The sequence below is a fragment of the Ylistrum balloti genome, unplaced genomic scaffold (assembly GCF_031769215.1).
Source record: "Ylistrum balloti isolate Yb309-2 unplaced genomic scaffold, AGI_CSIRO_Ybal_v1 Utg369740, whole genome shotgun sequence".
Lineage (NCBI taxonomy): Eukaryota > Metazoa > Mollusca > Bivalvia > Pectinida > Pectinidae > Ylistrum > Ylistrum balloti.
The window spans coordinates 302,185-316,291 of NW_026781950.1; the positions used below are offsets into that span (position 1 = coordinate 302,185).

At 32.8% G+C, this 14,107-nt stretch overlaps 1 protein-coding gene across 2 annotated transcripts; it reads right to left on the reverse strand.

Annotated features, from left to right (window-relative positions):
* Positions 1–3,654: 3,654 nt before the first annotated feature.
* Positions 3,655–14,107, reverse strand: LOC132543100 (sorbitol dehydrogenase-like). 2 transcript variants are annotated; one of them, XM_060206555.1, is made up of 9 exons: positions 14,018–14,107; positions 11,790–11,823; positions 9,549–9,713; positions 9,241–9,400; positions 8,559–8,677; positions 8,015–8,080; positions 7,079–7,254; positions 6,127–6,248; positions 3,655–4,374 (listed from the first exon to the last, which is right to left on the reverse strand). In XM_060206555.1, exons 1-9 carry the CDS (start codon positions 14,072–14,074, stop codon positions 4,224–4,226), a joined length of 1,050 nt encoding a protein of 349 aa, XP_060062538.1. In that variant the 5' UTR covers positions 14,075–14,107; the 3' UTR covers positions 3,655–4,223. The 2 variants fall into 2 exon arrangements, with proteins under 2 accessions (XP_060062538.1, XP_060062539.1); XM_060206556.1 differs by lacking the exon at positions 9,549–9,713.

The following is a 14,107-nucleotide window of genomic DNA, read 5'->3' on the forward strand; positions in this document are numbered from 1 at the left end:
CGCACGTGGCTAGCATCGATTATGCATTACTATGAAATACACATAATTACTGCGCAAGTCAAATATTAGCGAATTGTCCCTTAAAATTCCATTCCATTATGCGATACCGTTGGTTTTATACGTCACAAAGATACTGACTTTGTATTAAAATAATATTCAGAGCACAGGAGAAAATTCTGAAAATCATAAACGTACATCTCCTATAGGTTGTCTCAAACATGTCAGAATCTTTCATGTGAAAACCTCAAAATAAATAAATAAACATGGAGGGGCAGAATTTTCAATGTCCATGTTTTTCCAAATACCCTCTTGAATGATCTAGTCCGAAACCCAAAGCATGCAGTGATCGCCATATTTGTGTATCACCATGTACAAAAGCTGTACTCGGTGGCTCCATATCGAAATGGCCTCTTCATTATACTCTATGCGGCGTTATTTCCGAATTCCTAGACACAAATTTCATCACCATTGATTCATTTCGCGACCGGTTCTTCCCGGCCAAGTCTGACATGCCATAACAGGAAGCCTTAATGTCCTCATGTTTTTGTCTGACATAAAAAACATTTCGTGTTTGATTTCAGCAAGATTTTTGTCACGAGCGTAGGAAGGAAATTGATTACGAAATCGACGTTTTCTCATGTTTCTTTTGTTTGACATTTGATGCACAAATGTATATTTTCGTATTCCATGTTTCTATTCAAATTTCGAAATTGTTTCGTGCCGTTTTTTTTATTTTGTTTTGTGTTTTTTATAAGATTACGTTTATATTCCACCTGTCTGCATAAACAAGACAATCTTTCCTTTTTAATGCGTCTTGGGGTTCTCTCAAGAGTGTAGCAACCTAACAAGAGAAGATATTACAAATTTTGAAAGCAATTTGATTCATAGCGTCATGTTTTTCGTATCCTACATTTCCAACATATGGTTGTTTTGTGGTGTTCAGAGGTACAAGTAACCTGACAGGATGATTACTGATAGTGTGTTTGTAGATCGTTAAAATTCTCGAGGCTTCTTCACCAAATGCTGTTCTTTGAGATTGCAGGTTATAGACAATGCTGGTGGTCGGTGCGTTTTTTCTGTAATTTGCATACAAGTATACCTGATATTCTATGGAAATTATCACGTATGTGTGAAAATTCCGAAATTTATTTAATTTTGGGGCTGATGTTCCTCCCAATATAGAGTTTAACATTTCTTGCGTACTTGCAGGTTTTCCTAGGTTTCAAATGTTTAGACCCTTAGTATCACTTACGAGTCCTAGGAGGACTGAACAGCTGTGATATAGTATAATTCGTTATCAAAATGTGCTGTCGACTTGTGTAATTTATACAATCTCCGATGGAAGCCCTGAACGGACTGTGGTTATCTCTTGTTTATATCCTGTTCAAGGATCTATTCTATCAAGTTTGTTCTATCCTCCAAAATAGCGAAACATGGTACTAATCAAACGTCTCAGTATAAGACTAGCAGAATCCTCATATAATACGAAGGAAGCGAGGTAGGTTCACTTCATTCAATCTTTAAAATGATAGGTACAGTACCGTAACTGTCATCCTTTCAAAACCCCAGGTACATGCTAGTATGCAAATTTTAGAGCGAAACCCTTGTACTTTGAAGATGGAACTAGGTTTGCAATAAAAAGCTGACTGTGGAAATCAATAACTTAGCTCTGTATGTTTCAATAGAATACTTAAAGTTTAGAGATTGGGTAACATGTGTCCACAATATGAATATCCCCAAGTCAGGATCAGAAGTGTTGTTTTTTTAATTTGCCCGGAATCCAATGGCACATGATATTCATTCTACATCTTATCAATTAAAGTTTCATTGGCTCCATGTATTGCTACAATTCTAAATCTAACATTGATTGACCATGTCAATCGCATCTACCTCCCTTGATTAGAAATAATAGCCACCTTTTTTTCTACAGCGAAGATCAGATTCCCGAAAAGCTGTATGATAAGGGTATTGATTTGGATTTCCCAAGTGGTGAGGTTTCTATTTCAGACGGTAGCCTGCCTGCTCCCAAAACCTATAGTGTCCAAGTAGATAAGCTATTCAATGGCTTGTTCCCAAAATCACGATTTCCGTGAAACACGACATTAGCTGACAGATAAACATTTACACAACCGTTTTTTTTTCAGAGATGCGGGTAGTCCGATTTATTCTGACGCTCTATCAACTTTTTTCATCAGTCTGGAGTTGGTGAACGGCTAGAGATGCGGGTTAATGAAGACTATGTGTCCCAAACTCGTTACCAAGTCGGCGAGTTTTGTTGTAGGTGACCTTAATTATCTATAACAACGCGAAATCGACTACTTATATCAAAGAAGAAGGCGCTTAATCTTCTCGAACATCTCATTGCACTTCGTCTCGATTGTTTGATGAGATGAAAATTTTCATGCGGTGAAACTTTTAATGCGGTGGAATTTCAATCAAACTGAGACATGATCTGAACAAAAGAAAGATTTACTTAGAGACTCCTGAAAAAAGTACAAAAAGACTAAGACCAAGTGTTCGAGAAGAGTAAGCGTCTTCTACTCCATCGACGACACCCGTCATAAACAGTTTGATCAATCCATGTATGAGAACAATGTGTACAACGGTAGCAACAAGCAAAATAAAGAGCATCAACCACGTACAGCTTCATAACGCTGAAAGAAATTGAATATTTCTCACCGAGTAAATGTTACCAGTTTGCCGTTTTCATCGGGGTTGTCCTATAACATGACTTCCAGGAATGTCAAACGACTGGACAGACGTTTAGTAGAAATGAGAAAACAAGAGAGACTTCCAATACCGGACGTTCATCGAGAAATTCCAGTCGACCAGAAAGGCTTCAGAAAATGCTAGATGACTAGAAAAGTTTCTAGAAAAGCTTGATGAAAAGACCAATTTCCGGATATACAAGACGTTTAGAAACTTTCCGAATGCCAGGCGTTCAGAAAACTTTCAGAAATGCCCCGCCGATTTTCGGAAATATCAGAACGACTAGGCGAATCTCTAGAAATGCCAGAATTCCTGATATGCCACACAACTAGCCAGATAACAAGAAATAATTCCAGCAACTCAAGATGACTATACAAACTTTAGAAAATGTCAGACGTTTAGGAACATTTCTGAAAATGCCAAACGAAAAAACATATTTCTGAAAAAAGCTAGTAGCGTTGCATCTTCGATACTCCACGGATTACAATCACTTTCGCTCTCTGCAACCCTGAAACATGTCATTGCAAACTTGAAGTTTCCATGTGCGACACCTTGTGGACAAGACGAAAAACTAGTTCGATCCTCTGATGTGCATCAAACGAATCTCGAGGTCGTGAAACAGTATGTTGCAACGGCGTTGAAGTTGGTTTTTGCTCCTTTGATTTTTTTCAAAAGGAGCGCATCAGTCTGTGATTGGTCACTTTTTTCCTAGAACCAATTAAATACTCCACTTGTGCCTTCAATTTCGCCAAAACATGTTTCAGTGGCGCAGAGGGCGAAAGTGATTTAAACCACTGGAGTATCGAGAATGAAAGTTTTTTATGAAATTGAAATGTGATTTAAAATAGTTTAATTCTTAAATCAGAATACAAGAATATTTGTTTTGATTGGATAAACATTGACACAAAATATTAATTAGGAATGATTATCATATTTATTGCTGATTATTAAATAGGATATATATCATATTTATGGCATTTAATCATTATAATCACTGATTTCAATCGTTCTCATCATTGGTCATATTCATTAAATAATTGAGTCATAGAAACCACGTCAAACGGAATACTGTCCGAATTACAGCATTTATGCTAATTTCATACCTTCCAAATGCAGACATCATGATAGGAAGTAAAATCATATCAAACCATCTTTTGATTCCATTTAAATACACACATCTTATTAAAATAATTGTAATTAAATGTTCATATTTCAATATTCCTCTGTGATCAATATTAGATATTATCTTTCTAATTTTTAATAAAATCAGTCACATTTTATTTTTAAAAAAATCATTGTAATTAAAAAAACGCCCTAATTTGATTCTGATGATGTCCCAGATCTACCAATTCTTAACAAATCAACTTATGAATCATGAATCAACACCTTAGAAATATATTGACAACATCTGGTTTATACATGTGCTTTGTAAATGCAAAAACAGAAACCAGTACAATTGAAAAATCATATACAGTTCGAAGTTACCACATTTTCAACAAAAAGTTGAATAACACCTATCGAGCACATTTGATCATGACCTTAATTCCTTCACCTCTCAAGGTCGTTTCAAAAGCTTTGATAGAATCCTCCAATGAAAATCTGTGTGTTATCAATGGTTTAACATCAACTTTCCCAGAAGCCACCATTGCTAATGCTGTTGGATAGCTACAAAGAAAAAAACGCAGATTTCTATTTTATATATTTGTAAACAAAAATCAATAGAAATTCATATCATGGAAATAAATATAATGTTTCATTTAAACTACATACATCACTGAAACTCAAAATTTTCAACTAATGTCAAAATAAGGTTGCTTTAAGTTGCTTTTTTTAAAGCTGAATTGATCAAAGTTTTTTTTTCTAACATTCTATGTAACAGCCATAAATATAATTAATACTATTTCCACATACAACAGAACTACATCAATTTGGTATTTATTGGTAAAAAACACCAGTAAATGTTTAAAATGAAAAGAAAGGAAATTGAAGTTTCAAAACTAATCCTAAATTTTCTCTCAAAATAATTCCAAATACATATATATTTCAGCAGAAAACTTCTAGCAAAGTAAACCCATAACTGACCATTGTATAAAGTTTGACTAAAATCTGTCACAGAATGAAGTTGCAAGGTCATACATTAAACCAGGATGGAACAGGACAGAAGGAACAGACATAGGTGACAATATATGCTTATACACATCCCCATCCCTACCTTTTCCAGTTTAAGGCCGGGGACATAAAAATTTGAAAAGGAATTGAAATTTGATTGTGCTAAATTAAACGTTTCCAATACAAGAAAATGTTAGATAATATGATTTTATAAATAGTTTTATCGTCTGAAAATATTTGCTGAAAATAGTAATTTGAACTATGACCTTGGCACTTTAAATATAAATTGAGTGTTTGGATTCTGTTGACAAGTTGTGGATGTTGTTGTTTTCCTGTAAGGTGATATCATGTGTTCAAACTCTTATCAGAATTTAATCTATTGAAACAATGACATTGAGATCAAACACATGTATGTCAACAGAAATGTAAAATATTGCGACCAACATATGGCATGTCACTTCAACTCCAACTAAAAAAAGTGAGTTTTGATACTGATTACTTTGATAAAGAACTTGCTTTCAAAATCTCAAAGGTGAACCTTAAAGTTGCCTTCCACATTTACAAGACATGGTCGAAAACTGTCAGTTTTATGTTAGAGGGGAGATAACTCTCATTAAAAACGGACAACAAATAATGAAACACTCTACCAAAAGCCTGTCATATTGTCCTAGTTGTAAAATAAGTTTTACATAAACGTTTAAAAAATTTCACAAAAAAATCTCAAAATACATTCTCCTGAATCATATTTTGTCTCATATAGATAGAGAGTCTTTTTCAAACCCAATATACACAATAGATATTATTCCTCAACCTTTCAAATTCATCCGATTGAAAGAGAAATAAAAAACTTTAATTTCAACTTCCAACTTTCAGTTTTTTGTGGGTTTTTTTTTTCTGATATTGTGTAAAGAAGTCCCATGCCAAATATGACCATTCTTAACACCTCTCTACAAGGTCAACTTTAAATAGACTTGAGTGTGAACACTTAGATAAACTGTCCATAACATGATGGATTTAAATTGTCTAACATCTATTGCCTGGAGGAATAAATCATAGCATGCTAGACACCTCATATTCACATCACTGTCCATTAACAAAAGTTTTTGATTTTTGTTTAAAAGTTGCTACAAATACAGTCTAACCTCAAAAGTAGAACCATGGGAAAATTTCAAGTTATATGTGCATTTGATTTAAGTAAGTTTGAATATTTACTGTAAAGTTTAACCCAGAATGATGAAATACTTAAAATTATACATGGTCTTTGATTATCAGAATTTGAGTTAATGAAGTTTAATTGTATGTGTTTACCAGTTGACATATCTGAAGATCCCTCTGATGTCAACCTCTCGAACTGCGGCATTGACAATTGGCATGGTAACATCTGCTTGGCCTAGACCCACCAACACCACACAACCACCAGATTGGGTTGCCTTAAAAAGCAAAAGGAATTCAACAAAGTTTTAAAACCTAGAAATTTGATGAAACCTCATAATGGAAACAATAAAAGACAGATAATGCTGAAAAAAAATCAAAACATTTAACTGTACCTGATACATATCTTAACAAAATTGAAAAATTTGAAAAAAAAAAAAAAAAAAAAAATAAAAAAACTGAGAAGAATCTTTCTGCATAGAAATTTAGCAAAGAGTACTAATAACAAAAATGTTTTGGAAAGGAATAAGTATAATATCTAAGCCTGTTTTCCAATCTTATATGTTGTAAAATAACTGAATATATAATAATTATTCAAACTTGTTTAATGAACAAATGTCTGAAATTATAATCTTAATTTACTTACATATAAAAAATCAAGCAAGGAATGCTATAAAGAATTTGAAACCAAAAATCTGATTTCACCTCATGTAAACAATATCTAAGGTTGGGGGTAGGTAAAATACATTTGTCAGTATGTTTTGATGTCTGTAACAAAAACTACATCAAAGACAGATATACCTTGAATATAACACTTATTATCATGCTTACAAAAAGAACAAAACTTGTTGAAGAATTGGAAATATAATTGTAGATTAAATAAGGTAAAATAACTGAACAGATAGGTAATTGTATCTGTCAAGGTGAGATAAATAAGTAAAAAATTAAAAAGTAAAACAAGGGGAGACAACTGAACATAAACATACTTGCAGCATAACAAAGAGAGAAGTATTTAATTGTCAATTAAAACAATAACAAAGGGGAGATAACTATACATGTTTGTTAAGTATACAGGTGTATAATAAAAACAAGGGAGATAACTACATACATATATAGCTGTCTGTATACTTGGTGTGGCCCCACTACATTCGATCGTGATCTCAGGCTTGCCTCCCATTACTTCTTCCACTTGCTGTGCCACTACCTGAGGATCCCGACTTGATACTTTAAGAGTGAATGTGGCACCTAATTGTTTAGCTATCTCCAAGCGGGATTCGGCAATATCTGTATAGATAAGAAAGTTCTATACATTTATATATAAATCATGACTAGGAAATGTATCAGACATGAATCACCCTACTCCCATACATACAGGTATCTTTTGAAAATATCTCAATACAAGACATTGATTCTGAACATGACATGACAAACTGACAAAGCTCCACTTTACGCCAACTTAAAAATGGTTGAGGCCAATAGTAACACATAGTTTTCATTGATTAACCTGCTTCAAGATGCATTTTAGAATTTTTTTTCTTAATTTTTTTCAATAGAACACCATTATGATGTAGAAGATAGCAGTTCCAACACATATATCAAGTAAGAATGCTTTTACAAAATATAAGCATTCATCGCGACTGTTGTTTATTTCTCAGGGGCAGCTGATATGAATTACAATATGATTTTATATAAAAATGTTTACATTCATAGAAAATAATTTCTTTTCTGTTATCTACATTTTTACGCCTTTAAACAGATTTTGAAATGCTCAATTCTCCATATTTGAATACAGGCTATAAATAGGAGTATTTTACTGATGAGTAATTTATGTAGAAATTGTGGAAATTTTGCAGAACAACAGAGCAAATTTGTACTTTGAAGATAAATAGTTCAATTAATAAATGCAAAGATAATGAGAAAATAAAGTGAGTTTCTGATTGATAGTGAAGCAATTTTAAAAATTATTGACTCACAATGCACAATTGGAATTACACAGCTCAATGTAAAATATTTACAACCATTTATTTGAGTAGCCTCCCCTTACCTGTAATGCACACCTCTGAAGCACCATTAGCCCTAGCTGTTAAAAGATTGACCAACCCAATAGGACCTGGAAAGAATTAATAGAAAATGACCTATTACACCAGTTATTCTCCTTCTATTTCATGGACAAGATTCCAAATATAAGATAAAGAATATACTGTATATATATATATATATATATAAATACCAATCTAAGAACTACAAATACATTTGATGGAAGTTTGAGTCATTTTTCTGTGATCATAAGTGATCACATTGCTGGTTCATTTTGGAAACAATGATCAATAAAACTCTATATTACATCAGATGAATGGTGGAACTTGTTTTGATATCTTATTTTGATATCATATCTTGATAACTTATCTTCAATTTATATAAATCTTAGCTTTAAATGCCTTTATTTGTGTTTTAGAAAAGTACACCCCAAACACCAGACATTTTTGTAGAAAGGGGGACAATAAAGACCTACAAGTCAATATGCTCTGGATCTAGGTAACCCATTGAGGTCTAAACATACATGCATAAGGGAGATAATCCACACTTACCTGCCCCACAGACAAGTACCCTGCTCCCAAGCGTTACCCCACCTCTATTACAAGCATGAACCCCGACAGATAAGGGCTCCAACAGGGCACCCTCTTCAAAACTCACATTGTCTGGTAATCTTTAAAAATATATCCAATTAACTTGGTTCAATATCATGTAAAAAAAATTGTCCTCTTAATCAGTTTACACATTTTTCTTTTTTTTATTTTTTATTTTGTAGGGAGGGGTTGACTGGTAATACTTTTCCATAATCCCTGTAATTAATAATATATCGTTGTGACCAAGATTTGTTTGATTGTTTACCAATCAACAAGTCATTTAAGTCACAAAGATAGAACAAATAATTGAATAAATGAACAGATACTGATAGGGCTAAGAGATAAATATGTAATTCAGTTATAGAAAATGAAAATAAATACATGTAGTTCAAATATAGCTTCCATGTACCAACCAACAATTTTCCTTACGCTTTTTCCAAAACAGAGTCTTTTATACAATCATCATAAAATCATAAATTTTCATGGATGATTAATTTCATTTACTTTATAGGAATGCTTCACCCATGAATTCATTTATCTACGAACTGTAATAATTAGTATATAAACAATTACAGACTTGCATTTATCCACAAAGTCAAATATGTTCAACTATTTCTATAAAATAATGATTTTTTATTCTTACTTGAAACAGAAATCAGCTGCATGGACGTAGAAACGTGAAAGGTTACCATCATATGGAGGTGTGGCACAAAACTTCATGTCACCACAGAGATTGTAGCGGCCAGATTTACAGAAACGACACATTCGACATGGTACACCTGGCTCTATAGCGACTCTGTCACCTAGAAAAGATTTAAGTGACATTAAATTCTTCAAGAATTTACTTTATTTAAATAAATGCACTTTTGAGAATTTTTTAAATTAAAAGAAACACAATTTATTAAGCAAATATAATCTCACACCATGATTCAGTGACATGTTTTTACTTACCAACTTTCAGTGAAGTAACTCCCTCACCAAGTTTACTGACCACTGCACTGGCTTCATGTCCTAGTATCATTGGTGCCTTGACAATGAAATCACCAATGGAGCCATGCTGCCAGTAGTGGACATCTGACCCACAGATTCCGACCTGCTGCATACATAACTGGACCTCTTTTAGGAAAACATATTTAATCTTCAATACAAGTTTATGATATTATATTTCATCCACAGATTGTGACTAGATATTTTCTGATTAAAAACCTGATCATCAAAATTTTTAGATATAAAATTTCAGGCATAAATCTCAAAAGACATACAATTGTTTTATGTGGGCCTTGTAAGGCTTGGTATAGCTTTTGGACAGTAGAGTAGGTGAGGGAATGTTTTGAATTCAAGTTATATTGGTAACTTTGATATTGTGTGGAGTGGGAAAGACAGAAAACATATAACATACTTTATCTGTAGTTTTCACTATTAAGATGAACTGTATAATATGAGATCACACTTGATCAAATAGAATTTTACACGATTGGGTTCCATGGACAGGAAAATCTTAAAACCAGAGGGAAAGAGCATGATTCTGAAGAACCTGAGGCTTGCATTGCCATATTCTTTCCAGACAGGTTTTAGATTTTCCATTAATTGTAAACAACACACATCTGCCAATGACAAAATTAATAGGCATTGCAATTTGAATACATATTTTATCGCAAATCTTTTTAAAAAGTCTGTGAATATAGAAAAGAAAGTAAAACATTTTGAACAAGAGTACTGCAAAGCGGAACAAAATACGCCTGTGAATATCTAAAACAGCAAAGGGGCATAACTCTTATTCAAATCGTCTAATCAAAACCCCGTTCAGGAAAACACAATTTCATATCATGGTGATTAAGCCTACCAGGTTTCATAAAGATCGGCTGAAAAATGTTGGAGGAGATCTCCGGACAAGATTTCTAAAGTGAAATAAACAAAGGGCCATAACTCTTGTTCAAATCGTCTAATCAAAACCCCATTCAGGAAAACACAACTTCATATCATGGTGATTAAGCCTAATAAGTTTCATAAAGATCGGCTGAAAAATGTAGGAGGGGAGAAGATCTCCGGACAAATAAAAGTTTACAACGGACGCCGGACGATGGACGGACGGACGGCGCCATACCATAAAACGTCCGTCTTTCGACGGGCGTATAAAATTTCAAAAATAAGAATAGTATCAAATGTCAAATATGTGAGAGTGTTTACTTGACATAATACCAGTAAGCTTAAGCAGTCTTTTCCCCAGTGAAACTTGAAACTATTTTTTTCACAAGACTTTCTGTCTGTCACAGGTAAGTGTGGTTCAATATTCGTACTGGATCATAACAAACAAATGTTTGTTGGATGTGTATTACTGGGATAGATCAATGAAGTAATAGTAACAGTACGGACAAGCAAATTGTCAAATTTTCGAGGCAACCTGTGTCGTTATCAAGTATTACATAAATTACATCACATACATGGAACATAAAACAAATACAAATATAGTTGTCTTGATAATCCTTTTGGCCAATGGATGCCGAAGGCCATCTAAAGCGAACATATATATATATATATATATACTGGTATATAAATGACAACAAAGAAAACTGATAAAAAAATTCAAATCTTTTCAGGTATGTAGTCACATGACTCCCATAAACAAAATTGCTGTAGACATGAAGTCACAGTTAATGATACTGGATATTTGCTAAAGTCCAGTTCTATAACATTACATCATTTGTGAATTAAAAATAATTTCTTGATCAACATTTGCCAAATGATGAATTCATGGAAAATATGATCTGGAGAAGAAGGTATGTAAAATGATAGATATATTTACATCTAATTTGGTGTATAGACTGGTCACATAACTAAAAAGCATTTATTTGTTTACAGTGTGCATAGTATCACCTACAAGTAGCAATTTCTTTTAGTTGCAGGTAGCATCCTTAATAACAAGTCATCTACCCTTATCTTTGAGCAATCATAATTTTATATCAAAAGGTCTTTTACGAAGAAATAATTGATAAGATCTTATTTACTTGGAAAAATTGTTTTAAAACATATGTGCAATTATATAAATGAATATTCTTGCGATTTTTTCATTTCTCAACAATTCAGTTATTGAATCAAATTTTTTCATTGTAATATTTCTAATAACCGCCATTAATTGACATCTTCTTGAAAATTATTAGATATGAAAGTAATATGAAGAAAGTAGAAATATACCTCCTTGGCCTGGTTCTGGGATTGGTATATCTTCCTGAAAAAAAGGTGAAAAAAAAGTGTATGTTTTCATGAAATCATTTTCTTGTTAATTATAAGACAGCATTTCTTTCAATATTTGATATTTAATAGATTTCAGATTTTATTGGTACTCTCAGACATACAAAGTATGTTACAAGAGGTCAGATTACAAAAAAAAAAAAAAAAATTCTTGGCATGGCGGTCAATAATTATATACATGATATTATTTTAGCTACGTACATTCAATAGATTAGCAAGCTTTTCAAGAAATTTACTGAGATTTGATAAAACTCTAACATTACATACAGAAAAAAGTCCATGCATTTTTGTAATACTAGGATAAGTAGAATAGTAAGGTGGGATAAACTGATCTCTAATTCTACGAACTGATCCATGATCGCATCTAAAAAGATAATTGTATTCATCGCCAATTTCATTTGAGCAAAGATTACAAGTTCTGTTCTCCCTATGTATTCCAATCCATCTTCCTGTTTCTACAGGTAAATGCATATTTGAAGTTCTAAATTTAATGATAATTTGTCTTTCTCTAGGTATAATTTTCAAAAGATATTTTTCTATTTCAAAATTACTTTTCATTATACAATAGGTATTTCCTCGAGAGGAATTAATTACATCACTGAACCATTTTTGTATGAACTGGTCTTGTAATCTTTGCTTAACGACAAGTTTCAAATAATTTCTATTAAATATACATATTTTCTGGTAGTCCCAGATAAGGTTTAAACCAGTTTCTATAAATATATATGAACATTTTTCAACCATTTGAAATCCATCATTCATTGCAAGACGTTCATCTCATTAAGTTCAAAGATCTTAATGTATTTTTTAAAAAATTGAAATGAAATCATTCCTTTCTAACAAGTAAATAAAACTCAACTCTTCAAATTTATTTTCAAACTATCAACAACATCAATAATTGCAAACATAAAAAAATGGAATGGTAAGGATGGTTAAAGTCATTCAGTATTCTTGAGTTCAGAATTAAATTAAAAATCAATAAACAAAATGGAAAAACAGAATATCCAAATATATGTATTTAATACATACATCATATCAATGTCACTTTGAAGTTGACCGAGATTTGTAACGGTTGTTTCATAAATTCACAGCGTCTTGTTTAAACCTAAAATTAGGTCCAGGTCAAACTTAAGATAGCTTATCTAACAAGAAGACACTATCGTTCTTGTTTGTTGACTTATCTGTGGGATAGAATTAAAGGAGGCATCTTCATAGCCTGCCCTAACCTAACGCTAACTTAAGGTCAGCTTACAGAAAACTTCTTACCAAACATTTCTTATGTTTTTATTTCAAAATTTCTGACAATGATTTCCTTTGTCCTTTTACAAGATTTGTTCTAAATTTAACATACAGATTTGTTATTTCTACATATAAATGATAACTGCAGTTATTTCTTAGATTTTGTAAGTCGGTGACTTTTTTAAACATTTCTTTACATGTGACTTTTTTTCCTTTTTTTAGGGGGGGACAATGTTCAGCTTGTAAAACTGATATAAATATGAATAATACATTTTGTACAAGTTCCTTTCAACTTTTCAGCACGAGTAATAGATATTTTGGTAAAAAGTACTTGTAGACAAAGGTATATAGAATGTCACAGTACTGTACAACAAGGAAAATCATGAGGGCTGAAAGAAATTGGTTATTTTTAGCAATATTTTGGTTTTGCCAATATCAAAAACAAAGTGGGCTGTGGGGTCAAATTCAGTTTTGAGTGACCAATGAATGGCCCTACTCAAATAAGACATTCAAGCATTTTCCCTACTCTATATGAGGCCTCATGTCGGTAGCTCTATTTTCTGAAGTTTTGTGCCAACTGTCAGAAGCTTAATGCGCCAGTGACCTACTTCACGGACACCTTAATTTGGAACGGAACGTAAACAACTTAATCAATAACCCAGTCCACTGTTTAGTATGATGAACAGAGCACTGAATTTTTGCATGAGTTGTTTACGTTCCAGATATAGATGCCTGTGTCATGTGTGTTGTACATGTACTGTCGTGGACCATTCTGATATCACAGAGTTACTCGTACGGCGATAAGCTCGTGACAGCCGAAGGGAGTCGAGAATATTGTTGGCTAGCCTGCGTGAACTCGCATCTGCATCGACTTAGAATTATATACTGCAATAAAGTTCCGTTTATCTCCGAGTGATTATTTGCGTACTCACCAATTTGATGTCACCTTTCTTGTAGAGAATGGCGGTTAAGTTTGTGTCCGTCATCATGAACTGAGTTGTCCGAGTCTTGGTCGTCCAGCT

Bases quoted from the DNA above. Each gene is read 5' to 3' on its own strand.
- LOC132543100 (XM_060206555.1), bottom strand. From the start codon at position 14,074: ATGATGACGGACACAAACTTAACCGCCATTCTCTACAAGAAAGGTGAC. The intron at 9,714-11,789 runs GTATATTTCTAC...TTTTCCTAAAAG, and splicing joins CCCAGAACCAGGCCAAGGAG to AGGTCCAGTTATGTATGCAG. The intron at 8,678-9,240 runs GTAAGAATAAAA...ATATTTTTAAAG, and splicing joins GCAGCTGATTTCTGTTTCAA to ATTACCAGACAATGTGAGTT.